The sequence below is a fragment of the Triplophysa rosa genome, linkage group LG25, assembly GCF_024868665.1.
Source record: "Triplophysa rosa linkage group LG25, Trosa_1v2, whole genome shotgun sequence".
In the NCBI taxonomy this organism is placed as follows: domain Eukaryota; kingdom Metazoa; phylum Chordata; class Actinopteri; order Cypriniformes; family Nemacheilidae; genus Triplophysa; species Triplophysa rosa.
The window spans coordinates 1,948,102-1,970,846 of record NC_079914.1 but is presented as its reverse complement, the minus strand read 5'-3'; the positions used below and the strand labels follow the sequence as shown (position 1 = coordinate 1,970,846).

General features: G+C 44.9%; 1 protein-coding gene across 3 annotated transcripts in view; it reads right to left on the bottom strand.

Annotated features, from left to right (window-relative positions):
• Positions 1–22,745, bottom strand: part of LOC130548584 (lisH domain-containing protein ARMC9) — a 98,583-nt gene that overhangs the window by 14,162 nt on the left and 61,676 nt on the right. For all 3 annotated transcript variants that reach the window (XM_057325423.1, XM_057325421.1, XM_057325422.1), the window contains one exon: positions 7,648–7,784. In XM_057325423.1, coding sequence (XP_057181406.1) covers positions 7,648–7,784 — 137 coding nt within the window. The remainder of the gene's footprint in view (positions 1–7,647; positions 7,785–22,745) is intronic.

The window sequence follows — 22,745 nt, the reverse complement described above, 5'->3', positions numbered from 1 at the left end:
AAAGGACCTGCTTTCCCAGGGGAAGGGGCACATTACGGCATCCCAGGCAGACCCTTCGAACCTCCATTTCTGGACTCCATACCCTCGTGTGACCTAGGTGGCGGGCCTCAAGAGGCCCCCCCCTTCGAGCCCCTCGGAGCTGCCGCTCTTTCTCACCTCACGATAAAAACGGCTCTCCTGATGGCGCTCACCTCCAAGAGGGTAGGGGACCTACAAGCACACTCTGTGTCCACAGATCGCCTAGAACTCGGGCCCGGTGATTCTCACGTTATCCTGAGACCCCGGACCGGCTATGTGCCCAAAGTTCCCACCACTCCCCCTAGAGACAAGGTGGTGAACCTGCAGGTGCTCCCCTCCGGGGAGGAAGACCCAACCCTTCCGTGTTGTGTCCAGTACGCGCACTGCGCCTCTACTTGGACCGCACGCAGAGCTTCAGATACTCTGAGCAGCTCTTTTTCTGTTTTGGAGGTCAGCAGAAGGGGAGGGCTGTCTCCAAACAGAGGCCGGCGCACTGGATCGTGGATGCCGTCGCTACGGCATACCGAACTCAAGATCGCCCATGCCCGTTAGGAGTGAGGCACACTCCTCATGGGCACTGGCTCAGGGCGCCTCTCTGGCAGACATCTGCAGAGCTGCGGGTTGAGCTACGCCCAACACCTTCGCGAGGTTCTAATACCTACGCGTGGAACCGGTGTCAGCCCGCGTCCTGCAGGGCAACGTGTAGGACCGGAAGCCGGTACGGCGTACGCCTGCGAAAGCCCTTCCCCCTTCCTCTAGGGCAGGGGTCACCAACTAGCGGACTCCGGTCCGAATGCGGACCACGAGATGCATCCGTCCGGACCTCTAAGCCTTTTGACATAATAAATAAATGAATGCCTAACATTATTTTCTAATGCAATCAAATTTATTCCAGGCACATCAAGGTCCGCTCAATAGCAGTTTGGGTCCTACGGCGCCACGGACAGTTAACATATGCGCACTGTTGCTACGTTCAGACGTCGACAAGTGAAGAGAGCCGCGACAGACTCGCTGCACAGCGTGCAGACAGATGTAACTGTCAGTGACTGAAAAACAATGTCCTTTTCAAAAGTTAGAAAAGTTGACGCTGAAAACTGTTTTCCGAGATTAATTTATTCTTCCTGCATCGACATGCACGAGACCGGTTTGTCTCATTTGTTCGGAGTCTGTTGCGGTTATCAAAAGTGGAAACCTTAAACGGTATTATGAAACTATACGTAGACACTTTGAAGAAACTTGCCCGCAGCAGTCAGAGGTAAGGACACAGAAAATATATTAGCTCAAAGCCCAGTAGGAGCGATCTACACGGGTCCTCCCTCACTCACTTACCGCCCAACAACCAGCATATGAATGTTCACTAAGAAAACAGGTGGATCTTAGGAAAACATAAAAAGCCCTTTACTGATGGGAAAATAGTAAAAAAGTGCATGGAGGCGTATGAAACACTTTTAGAAGGAAAATAAAGACATGAACTAAAAGAAAATATTAAACAAACCCCCTTTTTCAGCTGCACCAGCCACAAGAAGAGCTGAAATGTTATCAGAGGATGATCAGTCACAACTTGATGCTGCTATTTGTTAATCTCAGTTCAGCAGAAAACAACACTTTAGTTTTCTTTTAAAGTTGTTAATGTTGAAATGAATGTATGTTCAGTGCAGGTTTAGAGATTACGGCATTTTGCACATTTTCCTTCATTATATTGTTGTGCCGTCGTATAGATATGAAAAGACATGTTTATTTCTTTGGTCTGCCAAAAACCATCAATTCATGTTTTTAGGTATTTAATTGTCCGGACCTCGGCTGGTAATGAGGGTTTGTTTACTGGACCTCAAGCAATTTTAGTTGAAGACTCCTGCTCTAGGGGGATCAGCGGCTAGGGCCAGGGGGTAATAATGCTAACCCAGTGGCCCTTACGGTGCCGGGTGGCTTCTCGCTGTTAGAGAATCAAGGCCTCCGCTCGTGACGGCCGGTGGCAGTGGCTTCCCACCTTTTCTTCAAAAGCTCTGGGACCCCCTACCTCTCCACTGGACGGTTACAATTTCGCGCTAGCGCTCATGTCTGACTCGCCCAGGCCAGTCAGCATCGGCACAGCGCTATGGCGTTTTCCATAGGAACCCCATCTGTCAGCTCGACACAACGTCGAGAGACCGACAGAAAGGGAACGTCTTGGTTACGGATGTAACCTCAGTTCCCTGATGGAGGGAACGAGACGTTGTGTCCTTCTTGCCACAACGCTGGCAGCCCGCCGCAGCGGTCGAGGGATGCTCAGGCTCCTCAGACCAAAGGGTAAATGAATGCAGCACGCCGTCTTCCTTTTATACCCGGATATCCGGGGGCGGAGTCCGGCACGCAAATTTCATTCGCCAATTTCATTGGCCTTTTCTAAACTAGTCATAAGTTGATAGGTTCTCAAGAGCGAACCCCATCTGTCGGCTCGACACAACGTCTCGTTCCCTCCATCAGGGAACCGAGGTTACATCCGTAACCAAGACGTTATTGCATGTAAGAGATCACTGCAATGCTCTGATTTAAATTGTATAACAGAACTATTGTAAAGCAAGCTTGTCAAATAAACGTCTTGTTAGATTTGGTGAATTTTTACCTCAGATTTTGACTTTTTTAAACAAAAACAAAAGGTTTTACACAAAAGTTTTGCCTTGTGTGCTCAAACATAAATAAAAAAAATTACTTTTTTTTTGTTCTGTTGAACACAAAAGACGATATTTTGAAGAATGTAGAACAGCAAATTGTGATTTTTACTACTATGGTAGTCAATGGGGTCCAAGAACTGTTTAATGACTATGTAGCGAGGAAGGCGGGGCGAGAGCCGTGGGGCGGGTAAGGCGGGGCCAGCGGCGTAAGTGGCAACGAGTGTCAGCTGTGCGACCACCGGTCCCCGCATGCCTCACGGGGGAGCTCGGGAGCATAAGAGGACGAGCGACCGGACCATCGAGAGAGAGGACCCGGGCCCGGAAGTTAAGTGGAGTTTGTTTGTGTTTGTTTGGCCGGCAGTCGGCTGCGAGGGGCTGCCGGCCTGTTTTATTATTGTTTATTTACTTTCACGATTAAAAGTTTATTGTTTGAATGATGCCGGTTCCCGCCTCCTTCCTTCCGTTTTATTGAGCTTTGCTACAGACTAGTTTAATAAACCAAAACTGTACACATTTTTACATATTAAAACAATTATTTTCCAATTATCACTGTCAGAAAATTATAGAAATTTCTTTAGCACAGGGAAGGTGGGATGAAGCAATGATGGGTGACTACGTCTGGAACTTGGTTTGTGAGGACAGTATTAGTCATAAAAGATCAAATGTACACTTCTGAAGTTTTGGACGACTCATTTTTAGTAACTGTTATGTTAAACTGTTTTTTTGAGCTGAGTGTTATGCCACTACCTTGTAAATTCTGCTTATGAGTAATAATTCCATAATGTATTAATGTGTGGAAATATTTTTCTGTTTTTGTGAGAACCGTCGGTGGTAAAAAAATTGTATGTGATATTCGTATTCAGCAAGTTAAACTTAATAAAGAAACAGTAAAAATGAAAGCAAAACAACTTTTAAAAAAATTAGTTTCATTGTGTAATAGATATTAATAAAATGCATCACTGGGATTACAATGAATGGGGATGAATGCAACGCTCAATATGGCCACTCGAAATAGGAGATTTTAGTGCAGTTTAAAGCGACAACGAGCAACTTTTTGACCTTAAAATAATATCTCTAAAATTATTTTAGTGGTAGGTCAACTTTTAACTGGATGAATTTTACTGCCGTTGCTACCTAAGCAGCCTCCTATCGGCTTAAATTGCACTTGTAACTTTGGTGTTCAGGCCGGTACAAGCCCCGCCTATCCCCTGCTTTACGGCATACGTCACGTTTTACTTGTAGCCTGGGAGAAGTTAGCACACAGCAGAGCTAACAGTAAGACGAAACGAACCAAAACATCACCATGGCAGAGCCAGCCAAAAAACCAAAGAGGGTTTTGTCGGCGGAAGCAAAGAAAAAAAAGCGAGAGAGTGATCGGACACGAGACCGGTCACGAATCAATATCGGACGGGCTTACACTTGGTGGCGCGAGCAGCAGGAGGCAACGGGTTGCAAAACGGATGCAGACCTAGTGGTCCGGTGTTCTGCCAATTTATGCATCCCTATCAAATTTTGCTACCTCTATACAAAACAGGACTAACCCCTCCCCCAACCCAACCCTTACACCTAAATAACCACTCCCCCAACCCAATCTCAACACGAGGGTCGCACAAATTTATGGGTAGCATAAATTGGCAGGACACCGGCTCCTGGATTTGTAAGTGTTATTTGTACATTTTTTGTTACTGTCCTGTACTTTTGAACGTATTTGTTATTAGTCTGTGTCATTGGCACAACAACGGTTCGCACTTTATAAGCGTAAGGTAGCTGAGAGATAATATATGGTTGTCGGTGTCGATAGCTAGCATGTTGTCGTGTCTCGTCATGAATGTGTGTAACGTTAGTGCTTGTAAATAAAGACTAAACAACCACACTAAACATGTTGTGGTAAAAAGTAGCCCACCAGTAAACCACGTGAATGTTGAACAGTTCAGTCATTGATTAGGCTAATTTTGTCGTTATATATATGTACATGCTATGCGCTATATTACATATTACATATATTACACAAAACACAACGCCTGGTCGCGATTGTGTTTAGTGACTTCCGATATAATAACAAAAGAAAAGTACTATAGGTTACAAAACACATTCAAGTCCATGCGTTGTGTTTCGGGTAAATACAAATGTTCCATGTAGCTAGCACGCTCTGTGCTAACTTCTAACAATCAGCTGCTACCCCCGAGTCTACTTTGAGGTTGTAGTATAGTGCTGTAGTACAGCCCATAGTGTTGGCACCCGTGTGGTATGCAATGAAGATGAAACGCTGATTTCAAAAACAGTACAGTTACATATACAGTTTATGAATAACATAATATAACATATTTTTTTGGCCAAAGTTACCAGAATAAGTTGGTAACCTTGCTTCGAACACGTAGGGTTGACTACTTATGATACATAAATCTGTGTACTGATATACGAAGAACATATGGTAACAAGGACTACTTTACCTGATCGGTGGACATAGTTTGAACGACGAATCTGGGTCCATCGGCTTAGTAAACAAACTCACAGGTATTGAGCTGCCACCTTTCTTTGCGGCAGTTTTTACAACACTGCATACAGACAATTCTGCTTATCGACCACGTGGGGCAACAGTGAGCAAAAGTTGCTCGTTGCTGCTTTAAGCTTAGCAAACAAAAGTTATGGTAAAGTTTGTGTTTAATTATTGATCAGAAACATGTTATTTAATTCTGCTTTTTGCATGGTTGCCGAGTTGCACGACTTTCGTAAACAGACTTTGCCTGTAATGAGTGATGGCTTATTCATGCTAAATCTGTAGCATTTTTATTCATTTTATATGTTTATTTAGTGTTAATATGAAACAATGGCAATCACCAAAATCGTCTCGGTTACGGCTGTAACCTCCGTTCCCTGATGGAGGGAACGAGACGTTGTGTTGAGAGACAGACTGGGGTTTGATCTTGAGAACCTATCATCTCCGACAGGAATTTTAAAATGCCAATGGGCTTGGCGAATGGCACACGGACGCCAGTCCCCGCCCCGTGCATACAGGTATAAAAGGAAGATGGCGGCGGTCATTCATTCACCCTTTGGGCTGAGGAACCTGAGAGGTATCTCCCCGGTTGCTGCAGCGGGTCGGCGAAGCATTGTGGCATGAAGACACAACGTCTCGTTCCCTCCATCAGGGAATGGAGGTTACAGTCATAACCGAGATGTTCCCCTTCAGTCTGCGTCAGCATCCTGAACGGCAGCTTGTGTAGATACTTGTTCAGGAGGCGCAGATCCAGAATGGGGTGCAGCCCCCCACCTTTTTTGGGCACTATGAAGTACGGGCTGTAAAACCCGGAGGACATCTCGGTTAGAAGGACGGGTTCGATCGCACCTTTCGCCAGAAGGGCGGCAACCTCGTCCCGTAGCACGGGAACCTCGTCCTGAACTGGATCGCATAACCGAGACGGATTGTCCTCTCTAGCCAGCATGACGGGCTGGTGCACTCTTGCCAAGCCCTCAAGAACCGTGACAGCAAACGAATCCGCAGCCATGAGCATTTCGGGGAGGGCAGTGTAACGCGGCTACCCGGGCAAGCATGGCTGACATCTCGACTGCCCGGGGGCAAGAGCTCAGAGAGGTCTTCTGCATCTGATGCCAGGAGGTAGCTATCCGATGCTATGACAGAGAATTCGTCCTCATCTCTCTGTGGAGTCTGCCCGCTATGGGACGGTCTACCGCCGCCCATCGGGGACGAGCCAGGTGAGTGTGCTGGGGTATGGGTGGTCCGCAAAGCCGTTGCTGACGGAGCGACATCCATAGGAACCCCCAAATCACCCCCGCTGTTCGCCGAAGCGGTTGACCTCGCCGAAGCAGCAGTTGAAATTGCTTGGGAAGCAGACGGGGTGGCGGCAGAGCTCACAAAGAATGTAGCCAGCAGTGACTGCAACACCTTAATCGCCATGTTCTCGCAAACAGAACATGCCGGATCGACAAACCCTGCCTCAGCATGCTTGACCCCCAAGCATGTGACGCAGGTGTCATGCCCGTCTGACTCAGGGATGAGTCTGTCACACCCAAAGACATGCTCACAACTGTGAGAAATTTGCTCTTTTATGTCTGTAGCTCGCTGCAGGACGCCCAGGGGAAGTCCGCTCTCAGGAGGAGAAGTCTGCTGCTCTGCGTCATAAATCCAGAAGTATGAAGAGTCTCGAAGAGTTAATGCTTGACAATCATATGCCACGCAGGTACCGAAGAACAAATGATGAATGAATGACTGCCGCCATCTTCCTTTTATACCTGTATGCACGGGGCAGGGACTTGCGTGCGTGTGCCATTCGCCAAGCCCATTGGCGTTTTAAAATTCCTCTCGGAGATGATAGGCTCTCAAGATCAAACCCAGTCTGTCTCTCAACACAACATCGAGAGACCGACTGAAGGGGAACTGGATTTTATACTACATTCAGACATCACAAAAACATACTACAAAAACATCATATAAAAAATATTTATTGATTTTACTATTCATGAAAAGTACCTACTACCATTTCAACGGTTTCAAAACTTCAAATCATCCAAAAACTGAAACATTTGTGGTAACACTTTGTTCTTATCAGTCTTTTGGTGAGAGTATGCAAAGGGAATGCGAAAAACCCTCTTTATCATATTCAACAGTAACATTCTCAGACTAACCCCCGCCTGCAGGCACTGGAAGGCAAATCAAAGTGGCTTCATCTGCTCATGCATCTAAAACAGAATGCAAAGGGCCCAGAAGACACAAACCAGACCAAAAGCAACAGAAATTCATTTCAGAGAAATGATGAACATGCATTAAAGCTGGAACTGTGATATCATCCTCCTAAAGGCTCAAAAAACAAGGCAGACACAGGGCAATAAAAGGTTGAAATGACATTACGAAAAGGTCACGTGACCAGCTTTTTCTAAAATAAAAAAAAGTAAATCAGTATAAGTATCTTGTTGTGACAGAAGGATAGAGATATGTTGTGTTAATCAACGCTGTATGTACCCGTTGTTTGCCGTATGGATTTGGCGGTGCTGGGTCGGCTGCCGGTCTGAGTAGGTGGGCGGGAACTAAAGCGGGAGTGGGTAGGGCTGTCTTCGCTTCTTCGGGTGCTGAGGGGGTAGACCACATCCCCAACAGCTCTGTATAGACAAACACACATTCACAAGCTTTACAATATTCCTAAAATATAAGTGGATACACTGCAATTTAAATGGATTACAAATGTAAATGTATGAAATTAATTAATTAATTATTAGTGTTTATTAAAGGAATTGTTGTGTAATTTAATTTCTGTGTATATTGCATATTACAGTCTCATAAAAAAAACTGTTGAAATAAATCTAATAAAGTAAATCAACTAAAGTACCAGAAAGAAAGAAAGAAAAACCATACAGAATTTATTCAGACTTTGAATATACAGTATCTCACAGAAGTAGGTACACCCCTCAAATTTTTGTAAATATTTTATTATATCTTTTCTTCTTTTTCATATGTGATAACACTGAAGAAATAACACTTTGCTACAATATAAAGTAGTGAGTCTAGAGCTTGTATAACAGTTTAAATTTGCTGTCCCCTCAAAATAACTCAACACACAGCCATTAATGTCTAAACCGTTAGCCACAAAAGTGAGTACACCCCTAAGTGAAATTGTCCAAATTGGGCCAAATTAGCCATTTTCCCTCCCCGGTGTCATGCGATACATTAGTGTTACAAGGTCTCAGGTGTGAATGGGGAGCAGATGTCTTAAATTTGGTGTTATCGCTCTCACTCTCTCATACTGGTCACTGGAAGTTCAACATGGCACCTCATGGCAAAGAACTCTCTGAGGATCTGAAAAAAAGAATTGCTGCTCTACATAAAGATGGCCAAGATGCTGAAACTGAGCTGCAGCTTGGTGGCCAAGACTATATAGCAGTTTAACTGGACAGGTTCCACTAAGAACAGGCCTCGCCATGTTCGACCAAAGAAGTTGAGTGCTCGTGCTCTGCATCATATCCAGAGGTTGTCTATGGGAAATAGACGTATGAGTGCTGCCAGCATTGCTGCAGAGGTTGAAGGGGTGGGGGGTCAGCCTGTCAGTACTCCGACGATACGCCGCACACTGCATCAAATTGGTCTGCACGGCTGTCGTCCCAGAAGGAAGCCTCTTCTAAAGATGATGCACAAGAAAGCCCACAAAAAGTTTGCTGAAGACAAGCAGACTAAGGACATGGATTACTGGAACCATGTCCTGTGGTCTGATGAGACCAAGATAAACTTATTTGGTTCAGATGGTGTCAAGCGTGTGTGGCTGCAACCAGGTGAGGAGTACAAAGACAAGTGTGTCTTGCCTACAGTCAAGCATGGTAGTGTCATGGTCTGGGGCTGCATGAGTGCTGCTGGCACTGGAGAGCTAAAGTTCATTGAGGGAACCATGAATGCCAACATGTACTGTGACACACTGAAGCAGAGCATGATCACCTCCCTTTGGAGACTGGGCCGCAGGGCAGTATTCCATAACGACCCCAGACATGATGAGCACTGCCTTGCTAAAGAAGCTGAGGATAAAGGTGAAGACCTAAACATTATTGAGCATCTGTGGGGCATCCTCAAACGGAAGGTGGAGGAGCTCAAGGTCTCTAACATCCACCAGCTCTGTGATGTCGTCAAGGAGGAGTGCAAGAGGACTCCAGTGGCAACCTGTAAAGCTCTGGTGAACTCCATGCCCAAGAGGGTTAAAAAAAAGTAGTTTAAAAAAAGTAGAAAATAGTTCTGGCCACACAAAATATTGACACTTTGGGCCCAATTTGGACATTTTCACTTAGTGATGTACTCACTTTTGTTGCCAGCGGTTTAGACATTAATGGCTGTGTGTAGGGTTGGGAATCGAAAGTCGATACCAATTCTGGAATCGGATCCATAAGAAAGGAATAGGATCCTTTAAAAAAAATAATACGATTCCACTTAACAATTCTGGACTGCACGGTCACATAATTTTCAAGTCATCTGTCAAGACCTGAGTCACCTGACCTGACATAGCCATCTGCGAGGACCTTCCACTCAAATACTAAAAGTCAGTTCACACGATGGGCTGTGAAAGATGCTCTAAAGTGTGGCTGCATTTTGCGAAATCACAAAAAGACAATGCTAAGTGTAATAATTGTCACAAACTATTATGTTTTTTATAATATTTTATCATTTTTAAAATACTGCTTTTGAGAGCAATGTTGATTGAACGGCTAAAACAGACCATGTAAAATAATAAATTACCCTAATATCTGTATATTTATCAGAACTATAGATGCAAAAAGGCTGTGATGACACTTGTGACAGTTCCTGACCAGAATAACGCAGAGGGGCTCTTGACATGTTTCACACATAAATGGAGTGCATTTGAATTTGTGGGGTCAAAAAGATAAATAAATAAATAAAACATAAATAACCCAAAACAAACCTAAACATACTGAAAGACACCGTTACATATACACAGCCTAGCTGTGATGAGACTTGTGGCAGTTCCTGTCCAGAATTACACAGAGGGGCACTTGGCAGGCCTCGCACATTAATAGAAATTGATTGAAACTGGAGCAGATAAGCAGTCGGAAAGTTAATCTTCGTCGGAAGTGAGTAGTAGCTCCAAATCCTCCGCGCTCGTATACTTCTTTTTCCGTGCAGTCATAACGTTACGCATCCAAGTGTGTGTGTTTTCAGTTGTGTTTGTAAATGTGCATGTGTGAAAGAAATGATCAAGCAACGGACTGTAATGATAAAGAGACACAACGACGAGTAGAACGTACAGCATACCGCAAACGGAGATCCAATGCCGCGGCTTGTGATGTCACCACATGCGACAAACCTTAGGGTCATAGTGCACAGAACGTGATTACGTCATAGGAGTCGTAGGAAAAGGTAACCATGCAACCACTAGTAACCTTAGATCTATAGAACATGTGCGCAAAGACGTGCGATGCATTTTTACAGTTTTTTGTTATAGATTTATAGAGGCCACTGCAGCTTCCCCTACCCCTGCTCCCGCTAAACTTTACTCAGCACTGCCGCAGCAGTATCGCTCCCGCAGGAGCCTTTTCTATACTCCGCACTGCCGCAGTAGTGCCGCACCCAGACGAGCCTTCTTTCTTCCTTCACTACTGCCGCAGCAGCGCTCGCTCCAATGGAGCCCAGTCCTCTTCTCTGAGGCCGCTGCAGTTTCTCCTACCTTCGTTCCTTCAGGAGCCTTTTCTCTACTCAGCACTGCCGCAGCAGTGCCGCTCCCCCGGAGCCTTTTCTATACTTTGCACTACCGCAGTAGTGCTACTCTCGCAGGAGCCTTCCTATCAATTTCCCACTGCACCTGCAGTACCTGCTCTCCCAGGAGCTCAACCCTCTCCTCAGAGGGCAGAACAGCATCTCTCCCATTCGCTCCCACGGAGCCCCATCCTTACTCTGCACTACCGCAGCAGTGACAATTCTGCAGGAGCCTTTTCCAGACTCCGCACGGCTGCAGTAGTGCCTCACTCATGTCCTACAGATTAGGAAGGGCCATCAACCTCAAGCCAGCCTTTTTGGGGATCACGTTGCTCCGGCTGCTGTCCCACGTCAATTGCATATTTTGGGGGAACGACCTGAGTACAGGCACACACCGGACCCGGGGCCCTCTCCCCGGACAAGGGGCGGGCGCTCCGAGTTCGGAGGAACCACCGACCTCGGAGCCCTCTCCCCGGGACAGCACGCCAAATACGCATAATATCCGTCCCCCATCTGTAGTTATTATATGCGAGGTGAACTCGTGAAATGATGTTTTATTAACAAAGTTCGGGAGGAGTATGTGCAGATACCCGGCTGGTTTGCAATGACCAATCTCACCATTCAGATAATTAACCCAGCTGGCTTTCTATGACCAATCTCACAATAAGATAACTAACCAGGCTGGCTTCCAATAACCAATCTCACCAATAATCCCCTACAAATAGACAAGACGCCTTACCCTCATTCTCTCTACATTTTCGCAGCATCCCTCCTCCACCCCAACTCCTCACCATCAGCCTATTTTACCGCAGCATAACAGGGGGAACGACCGGAGTCCGGGCACAGACCGGACCCGGGGCCCTCTCCCCGGACAAAATACTGGAGTTACCCGGAAATACCCGGAGTTCAAATACGCATAATATCCCCCCCATCTGTAGTTATTATATGCGAGGTGAACTCGTGAAACACAATATGCATACGTACTAACACACATAAACACAGACACACACAAATGCGCACACACACGGATGCACAGAAACATGCACGTACACGCACACACACAGACATGCATGCACGCACACACATGCACAGTGAAAAGCACACATTTAAGATAAAGGAGAGAGAAACACAGGTCAAATATTAAACAGACTATAAATTCCAATATGCAACAGGGCTCTAGAGTGCGACCTTATTTCTCAATGGTGCGACTAAGAAAAATCTGAGGTCGCACCGCTGCGACCAGCCGTTCGAGGGAAAAAAAGTCTCCACGACTCTGAAAGTCTCCCTGTGATTCAACAACAGACACACATTAGGCCCATATCGTGGTCTAAACCAATCAGAGATAGTGAAGGGCGGGCCCCCCTCTGATTGGCCGTGGTCCAGATTTTCCTGTACGTGTGTGTACCAGAGGTCGCGTTAAACGAAATTTCTCTGTCACTGACAGATTTTTTTTACCAGTGACGGAAAAATCTGAAGGCCATCTGTCCATCCATCATTTTGACGGATTACAATGAGGGCAATTTGTAACTCCCCGTTTCCCTTCATTAGAGCGTGATATGCTCGCGAAGGGGCGTGCGTGTTTTCACCCGTCATTGTTACTGCTGGGACGCGGGAAAGACAGTTCACCTATCAAAGTAAACCACATAACATTAAGAATGAAGGAGTAGCAATGCACATTTCCCGCCAGTCCTGTGTAAACTACGGCATGCAAAGTTTTTTATACAATGTTTTCGTGAGATGACAGAGCTCCCCGTCTGCAGCACCGGGAGTTATCCGATCGCAAAACATACAAGGGATGATCAAAAGTCCAGACACTATGCACATGATAAACAAGGTAAAACTTGCGTCACTGCTTATTAGTTGTTATCCGTAATGTTTGCGAGCTACCTTGTGTAGTGATTGATAATGGCAGAGCTCTCGTAAGTGTGCCCTGCACCATTTTCCTTACTTTCGTTTTATTCAAACGGTTTTGTACAGTATTTTTATAGATTTCAACACTGGGAATGTTTTTTTTATTAAATTGTTATTAGAGTAAGTCTTTTACTACTCTAAAGTGACTTTTACTTGTGATACTGGACTGTTGTGCTTTTATTTTCATCACTTAACTTTAAACCCGTTTTCCTCCAATTTCCGTTCCTGAAAATCCTAATGCTTCAGCCGACCTCAGCCATAACTTTTGTTACATACACAAGGTGTGAGCAAAATAAAAACTGATTTGGAAAGGGCTTGAATATGGTATCAAAAACTGTAATATATAAATTTGCACCATGTGTTGGGTTTTCCCAGATCGAATCACATATGTACATAAACATTAAAACATTAAATATATAGATGAATATAAACAACAACGGCTTTATTGGGCATTCAGTTGTATTAAAATACAACAAGTTCCGAGACGCGAGTACAGCGTGATGACATCACGAACATACATTACCACCTAACGCCACCTTGCACCATAGTGACGGGTAATATTAGATTATGACGGATTTTTTACGAGCCTGTCAGTCAAAATAATGGACAATAAAAAAGTCTAGCGCAACCTCTGGTGTGTACGTGTGATAATGCGTGTGCTGCAGTCAGACAGAGAGGTGAGGAGCCTATAGGCCCATCAGTTAAACAGAGTGGATGTAGCCGCGGATGATGAGAGAAGATGAAAAGAACGATTGACAACTTTTTCGTGAATAATGTTAAATTAAGGCCTGATCCGTCCGAAAATCATAAGCAATGCTTTGACACGGAGCCATCAACCTCCCAGGTTATGTCAAGCCCTGGTCCATTTATCTTGAGATGTTTTAAGTTTAAGTTTCAGTTCAGTGAAGCACTTTAAGCACCAATACTTTTTCAGTAAGTTACCTTTCTTGTAGAATTGTGCTTCAAATAAAGAACTTTATGTTGACCAGATTGTTAGTTAATCATTTACAAGTCAATTTTGCCTATATGGACAGCGATTTTAAAAAAAGTGAACTGGTAAAACTGCGGTGTTAAATGCGATGCGGTCAAAAATTTTGGTGCACCTAACTTAACTTAAGAAAAAAAGTTAGGCGCACCAGTGCAAAAAGTTAGTCTAGAGCCCTGTGCAATATTAATTAAGTAAAACTTTAAAATTCTAATTCTAAAGCAGCCAGGCAAATAGTGCAAAACAGTATGCAAACGGTGGCGAGGAACCCAAAAAACCTCAGGAGAACCCAGGCCCAACCAGGGATTCCAGTTCCCCTCTGGCAAAAGCTGCTGCCTCTGCACAAGCTCGACAGTGCTTGCACAACAAGGCTAAATAAAAATAAATAAACTTAGTAATAAGGTAAATTATAGATTTAAGATTATCATTAATAATCTACTAGCATTTGAAATTTTGTAGTGAAGACATGTCAAGTTTCTTTATCCAGCTCTATCATCTCAGCTCTTGTCAGGTCGCCGCTTCCCATTCTCCGCTCTACCATCAGGTCTGGGCATGAACTGCATCCTGCTCGCTTTGGTAACCTTGGAACAATGAGATGTAGCGGTTTTAGCTAACGTTATTATATTGATGAGCAAAGCTCACCAAATATGGTTCTCCACCAGATCTTTCAAGATCATATCCATGAAATTAGTTATTTAAAACATCCATTTCAGTCAAGGAATTAGTTTAGTTTAGTTTAGTGATCAAATATACATATTTTACGGTCTCTGATTAGTAATATAAAGCATAACAATACTTGTACGCATTCGTCCAGCAAATGCCTCAATGATATTATATACTTTACATTATCTCATGGCCATAAGTAACGTGACTTTACCAAACAGGATTTACTCTACATGACAACAAAACAATGACGATCGCATAACGCACACAAATACATGAAACATGAAATGCGCTAGGAAGCACTGAGAGAGAGAGAGAGAAAGAGAGAGAGAGAGAGAGAGAGAGAGAGAGAGAGAGAGAGAGAGAGAGAGAGAGAGAGAGAGAGAGAGAGAGAGAGAGAGAGAGAGAGNNTAGATGAGGAGGAAGAGAGAGAAAGAGAGAGAGAGAGAGAGAGAGAGAGAGAGGGCGAGGGCATGGCAGCGATTTCTGAACACCAATAAAAATCATCTTTAACAAAGAGGCACAGACTTAACGCAGCTATTCTATAAATAGAAACGGATACTTGCAAGCTCTGTGCTGGACTGATATCCGTATGCGCGTGTAGAGATGGAATTGTTCAAAAAGTTTCAGAAAGGCAGTCCTGCAGGTTGCGGGCCTCGTGATCGGCCCGCATGGCTTAACCACGTGGCAGAAGAAGTCCATTGTTCCATCCTTTCCCCAGGGGGGGAAGGGCAGTCTCTGAAGAGACGAGAGGAAGAGACGAAGCCGGAAGAGAAGAGAAGGGAGGTTTTCAGAGCAGGCTCGATATTTAAACTCACGAGAGGGCAGGCCCACCTGAGTTTGAATCGACCAATCAGAGTTGAGCAGGGAAGAGGTTCTTTGTCCACTCAACAGCTAATTTGCATCTTTATGACCTCCTGGCAACTTTACAAAATATCATTCCCAATTATAACTTAATGAAAAGAAAGTGTTCTATGGTCACACAATGTATATATACTGTACAAGGAGGAATTGTAAAGACAAACATTTATATATCAAAAATGGACAGGTTTGAATTGCAACAAGTCATGATTCATTCAGATGGAACGCATATAAACAAAGCCTGAATTAAAATTGTATATCTAACAGTGACAGATTATTTAAAATGGCACGAGCACCAACACACAACCTAGATAGTTAGATATATGTATAGAAAAGATCAGTTTAATCACATAAGTTCCTATTGTCAGGGACATTTCTATTGTTAGCCTCAGATGTTAAGTTAGAGATGAGACAGAGACTTCTCACCAATGCCTTGAAGCATAGGGGTCGTAAATATCCAACAGAGAGACAAAACGTTATCAAAACTCTAAAACCAGACCCCTGGAGCCAGGTTTTTGCTATGGTCTTTTGATGATGATAGCAAAAGAAACCAGGACAAAAGGGAGTGGGGGTTGATGGCTCTTCTTTCAATGACTCCGACCATTTGGCTTATGCTAAATTCTCTACATATTCCCCCTTTTCGGGAGCTGAAGTTCGAGTGTAAAGTTCAGCTGACGATGGATAGTTGGATCATGATGGCGGGATGACTGGCGGTTCCTATTGGTCCCCAGCATCTCGACATACAGGCAGAGAATGTCCCCAAGTGGTCGGCCATTGTCTCAACTTGGGTACCTTTTCATCTCTTCCATCCTGCTTGGACATCAAGGGAGAGCAGCCCTGCACCTGTTTGCTGGTTCTTGCAACAGGTTGGTTCGGGTGTTTCCTGTCTCCACGGAGATGCACAGCAGCAGTCCTGGATGAAACAGCAGGTGGGATGGCATGATTGGCTTCCATGCAAATGCCTGTATTGCTGTGTCATGGGGAGTGGCGTTGTCTAGCTAACCTCCCCCACGTCTCCCGTAGCTGGGCAAAGTTATGATACACAATCTTGTCACTCACATCACGTTCCTCTTGTGAAGCTTGCCGGGTGCAGCATGCTCTCTGGCCTTCACAGTATCTGCAGTGATTGCTGGGCAAAAGCAGGTGTCACGCTCCTGTGTTTTTCATTGAAGTACTGGTGAGTGGAGTAGGGCGTGACAAGTTCGGAGTCTCTTGGAGTTGGAGTTGTGGTGGTGCCGTCTGACCTCGGGCGGTGGTAAGAGCCGTTTTCTGCTGGTGCTCGGCTACCCCCCTTTCGTTCTGGTCACGTTGTCAGTGTAGACCAGTGTTAAGGCAGTGTTTGGCAAGTCCAGCTTTCAGATGGAACTCCATTCAGCAAGGGTAGATCAGGCATGAGGTGAAGCGCAGGTGCCATTTGGTGTGTACATGGCACCATCTTGAGCACTCATTTACATGAGTGGGCAGTTCTTTTAACAGTTCACGAACCTTGTAGGTGGTGTTCTGTGTAGCCCAGGATGCAGCTAGCTTGGGATGTAATGTCACGTGGTTCTGTGAGTGGGGCCACATAGTTGACATTAGTTCTGCATTATTGTCTTTTGTGAAGAGCAGCTCTAGCACTGGCCGTTGATGGCGGGTGCAAGGCGTGGTCCATCTCCTTGGAGTGGTAACCTGCTGTCATTCTCTTCATAAAGACGTTGTTCAAAATCTTTGGTAAATGTACTCACTTGTACAGTATGCATGATGCAAAAGATGACGTATTCAGTAAAAAGGGGGTGGGGCTTCCAGAGTGAGCCATGCTCCACGTATTCCATTGAATATGTGTGGTTGAAGGCTTGGTCCCACTGTGTGTTGAGCTGAACAATGACCCCTTTTGGTGAATGCAGGTGCTACAGTCTAATTTATTGACCAGAGTGCAAAGCTCTGGGCTGTTCTACTCTAGTAGAAAGTTCTCGCACTTGACAGGGCCCCCCATGGGGCTGTGAGGTTTGTGAGAACCAGTAAGTAGCAGGTTCAGCATTGGTCATTCCATTTCAAGTTCAAAGCATGGATGTCCTGGGCCATGGCCATGGTTGACAGGCATGAGTCCAATGGAAACTGCACGCACTTGACAGACGAGAAAATGTCTGATGCTGGTGTTGTCGTGGAGAGCGTGTGAACAGTGCAAAGCTGATGTCTGAGATATCTGCCCCTAGTTCCTGTATGGTGCCTGCTATCATCATGTCACTTGTTGATGTGCCTTTGGCATGGCAGGTAAGGGCAGGAAACGTTTGGGTCGTCGGCTGGTTCAACCTTGAGAGTTCTTGCGACCGGCTGAGATGGCATGCCTAACTTTTGTGACCTGGCAATGCATTTCAGACGAGTTGGCTGGCTGGAAAGCGGAAGTTCCCGTACTTGAGCCCAATTCTTTTGTAATGGTTAAAGTCTCTTAGAGGCTCAAAACAATTCAGCAGGTCTTTGCTGGTGAAGAGTGGGCGTGTGTCCATCCGTGATATGTACATGGGGTGTACATGCTTGTGGAGCTTCTGGTCAGGTGTGTGGGAACTTCTTGTCATACTTCAGTCATACCTCAGTTGATGGCCACGTGTGTGTATCTCGGCTTGTTCTGGGTAGTCAGCCATCTGCTGAGATGCGGTCTGGGTGCCATGCTCATCTTGTGTTAGGATGACCGTCTCTGTGGTCGACAGGTTGCAGAGATCTGGACGTTCTCTCAGTAGGGGGGCATTCATGAGGGTTATTCGTTTCTCATGCCACTCGTGGTTGAAAAGAGTCTGATTTGGATTTTTACATCCTCCGGTTGAGGTTTCTTGTGGAATCAGCTCCTTTGATGTTCTCAGGATCTCTACTGGCTCAGACGTATTTGCACGGTTTTGCTCTCTTGACAGGTGTCGTCCATGGTGTTGAGATGAATTCCTTGATGACTGTTGGGCCGGAACAGGTCAATGGCTCCTAGGTTGCCAGCTGGGTTTCCACGGGGCGCCGTCTTTCGTGTCCGACGAAAGTGGTCAGCTCCATGTTGTCTCAGGGCATCCTGTCTGGTGCTTGGCTGTTCCCGGCAGGCTGTACCATCTGCTGAGTCTCTGCTGAAGATCTGCTGCTGTGGTGCACCCTCCAGAGTCAGTTCTTTGTGATGTGCAGAGATAGGAAAGATTTAAACAGTCTTTATGGAGGCAGCGCTATGTTCTCTGTAGGTCTTATGGGCTGAGTTCCGCAGATATCAGGTGATCTTGGCGGAAGAAGGCCGTAGTGCTTAGGTGATGACTCACAGTGTGATGCGGATTTCTGAGGCAGGAGAGTTTTGCGTTGAAGTCTTCTTCCCTTTCGACCTGTTCCGTCCTCTCATGTAGGCTCGGATGCTGGCTGTAGCAGAGGTGTTGTAGCTGCTGTAATCCACTTTGACAGTTTCTAACTGCTGGCATAGGATGCTGTGGTCCACTAGGTTGGAGGTGATCCTAAGCAGGTGATCTGTCTTGTGTGGTCACACTGGGCAGTGTTCCTGCCTGAGAGTCAATGTTTTGCAGGTAGGAGTTTGTTGTGGTCTCCTGTAGTGTTCAGGGTGACAACATCTAGTGGTGACAGCTGTCATGTTTCTGGCCAGCTTGCTGGGGTCTGTGGGGACACGCAGGGTGTGTGTCTGCAGGTTCTTTTGAATGGTTCCTGCCCCACCCCTCTGTGTTTGCTGGCTAGTAAGGTGTGAACAGTGGGCTTTCGCCCCCCCCCCCTTGTCGCAGCTTTGGGCTTTTATCTGGGGGGCTGGACAGGAGAGATTCTGTTGCATTCTCCTGTCTGTTCACCTTGTAGTCTGCAAGCTAAGTTCAGTTCCTTTTGGTTCCATTGCTGAGTCCTGGCTTGGACTTCAGCGTGGACTGCTCGCAGATGGCCTTTATAGGCCTTGGCCGTGGCATTGTATTGCTGTCTGCCGGGGCCATTATGAAGAGAGCTTCTGCATGTTGGAGTTTTCCTATCAGCTCCTCTCTGGCGTCTGCTCCAACTGCTCTCTTCGCTCAGTCTGTGTTGCAAAGGACTCTTGTAGCTTTCATCTTCTCCTGTAGCTCCTGGTCCTCTTCATCCCCTGTCATTTGCAGGTCCAGCTGGTCTAGGCTGCACGTGCTCCTGGCACTAGTAGGACGATCTGGTCGTGGTCACTGATGATCCTGGCTGTGCACTTCAGATGAGTTTGTTGTCTCTCTGTAGTTGTAGCTCTGGTTTAGATCGTGGTCCCTTCGCCAGTTTAGGTCGTCCGACCAACTGCTCTCAGCGCAGTTGCCGTGTGCAGATGTTGGTCCCAGGCAGGAGTCCATTGCAGTGCTTAGCCTGGTCTCTAGCTGGTCTGGCAGGTGACAGGACTGGATGGTCTGGGCATATTGAGACAACAGGGGAAGAGAGAAAGGCACAAAGAGCAAGATGCAAGTTCGTACAGATCTGCTCAGCTAAACATGTGGGCGATGTGTTGAATGCTTAACTGAGTTGGTCAGTTAGTGACGCAAACTAAACGCTCATTATCCTAGCCGTGAAGGCGGGGGAGGATAAGTGGTGTGGGTGAACACAGGAAAAACTATGAATAATGTTGCTGAAGAGTGTTACCTAGGTCATTCTGTGACTTAGGCTATTCGGTTCATCAACATAATTACCAAGAATTTTACTAATGTTCAGACAGGTTCAGTCTCTGATAGGAAGAAGAAAAACAAAGCACATAAGTGAAGAGAGATTAGGATAGAGAAGGAGGGTTTCCTTGTTTGCCGGTGAACTGTCTCCACACTAAGGTCTATGACATGGCCCGTAGGTAGGGGGCGCTATGCAGTCACAGTAAAGTAAAGTCAGTTAAATCATTAAATGAATAACTGAAATACAAAAATTAGGTGATTGAGAGTTAATCTTAAACACTTTAAAGAGTGCAATCTGATTGTTTTGATCAAAGCTCAAATTCAACTAAATTGATTTAATTAAAATTTAAGTATCATCAAATACAATTCTAACTGCAAGGGAGAAAATGTAAGAAACCCTGAGAAGTAATTAAAATAAAATAAAAATTAAATCATCAAAACAATAATGGAATAACATAAATTATCATTATAGTTTGTATATAATCATAATTAATATGTTCAAACAAAGTAGACAAAGATAAAGTTTTTATCACACTCCCCTTTAATCGGTCGTCATCTACTGTTTAACTATACAATATACAGTACAGTACATATACAGTAAAACAGTATCCTTTTGCCTCGTCTACTCAGAGAAAACGAGAAAGCACGCATTAGGTAGCTAGTCTAATGGTTAAACTTCGGGAAGCGGTGTGTCTTAGATGAAAACATTGGAACACGCAATGCTTCAAAATCTAAATTACACATAATTCGGCCGTACACGAACTAGGGAGGAAATTCGCTCCACTATTTCCTTCACGCTAACAAGAGGATTTCTTCGCTCAGATTAGGGCGGTCAAACGATATCGGGACTCTCTATAAAAGATTTCTTCGTTTTATAGGGTCACATTAAATTGCAGTTAACTTAACCATCATTAACAGTACCTTGGGCTTTTCCTAAATAGGTCACAGAGGCTTGTTTCGGTGCAGTAACTTAAGGGAGCGAGTCTCGCTCTACCTTCTTCGTGCTAGAAGAGGATTTCTTCGCTCAATTTAGGGCGGTAAAATAAATAGTATAGTTCACTATAAAGAGATTTCTTCGTCTTTATATTGTCACTAAATCTTTGACAGAGGCTGAGGTTTTCTCTGCGAGAAGCTCAAAAGTCTGCCAAGGATAGGTGGGTGGGTCCTCACCTTCATTCATACATAAAGTGCCATTTAAGAGAGTATTCGGTTTCAATAAACAACCATAGAAACACACATGAATAGTCACTGAGTTCCGCTCACAAAACAAGGTTTAAAACTGCACCCGCATTCCCTCCACCAATTATGTAGCGGTTTTAGCTAACGTTATTGTAATATAGCTCAATAAAACGGAAGGAAGGAGGTGGGACACGGCGAACAATCAAACATTTTAATTCAAAATAAATAAACAATAAACACCAATAAAACAGCCCCTCACGGACGACTGCCGGCCACACAAACATAAACACAAAAGTAACAAGCCGGCAGCCCCTCGCGGATGACTGCCAGCAACACGAACATAAACAAACTTAAACAAAACTTAACTAATGTCCGGGCCCGGTCCTCTCTCGCCGTTTTCTCCTGCCGTTCGTCCTTTTATGCTTCCGCTCCTCCATGAGAGATACGAGGCCGGAATGACGATCTACAAGCCATATCTCATAGTTGGATCTATCATATGGCGTAGTCGGCAGGATGGAATGACAGCTGAACAACCGGACTTGTGACGGACGTGAGATACGAAGGGAAACCCTGCAGGTCTTCTTGTCATCGTGCTGCTGCAATTGGGGCATGCCAACAGCAGTGTCAGTTGGTTGTTTGTCATCTCCATCTAAAGAATCTAAAGAATCAAAAGTAAAGCGGTACCGTGGTTTTAACACTGTGTGTGTTAGGGGATTGATTCTAATTGTTCATTATGGGTATGGCAATGTCAGGAAAAAAGACTAACGATAAGATGTCTGAAACTAAGGGTGATGCAGATATTAAACTACACGAAATAGCTGGGGAATTGTCAGATAAATTATCCGAATGTTTTCACACTAAACAAACAGAAGGCAGAAATAGTTGAAAAGTTTAAGATCAAAGCTCATAAAGGTGGAATTTGGGAGCCTAATGATATTTGGACAGTACGGAAAAAAATTGAGAGAATGAGAAAAAAAGATTCAAGGCAGGTTCCTTGGACTCTTGTTACTTTGTCTAAATGCAGGAAATGGGAAATGAAAATAGACAAAGATAACCATAACAGGGAGAAAGATGTTATGGAAAGCAAACTGAGGGGATTACAAGATAGAGGTGATGATTTAAAATCCCAGGATGAAAACTGTAAAAAAGATAAGGAAGTTATGACTGTAGAAATAAAAACTCTATAGGACAGGTGCAAGGAGTTAGAAGATCAGCTTGAACAGTGTAAAAAAAGGCAAAAAGAAAGCTGAACATGAGAGAGATGTCAGGCGGCTGCTTGATTTTTTGCACAGCAAAGGTCACAGAGCGAATCTGAAAAAGGCTCAGCTATGTCAGAGTGAGGTAATCTATCTAGGGCAAAGTTTGTCTCAGGGTGAGAGGAAAATAACACAGAGCCGATGCGAGGCGGTGAAAAGACATCCAGGTCCCAAAACAATCAGAGAGTTAAGATCTTTTCTGGGACACTGTAACTACAGTCGTATTTGGATTGAAAACTATTCAGAGAAAACACAACCTTTAAACAATTTGTTGAAAGGGAATCCCAGAGCACAGGATTTAGTTGACTGGCATCCTGATACTCAATTATGTTTTGAGAATTTGAAACAGACACTGTGTGTAGCTCCAACTTTGGGAATACCAGATCACAGGAAATCATTCACATTGCATGTTCATGA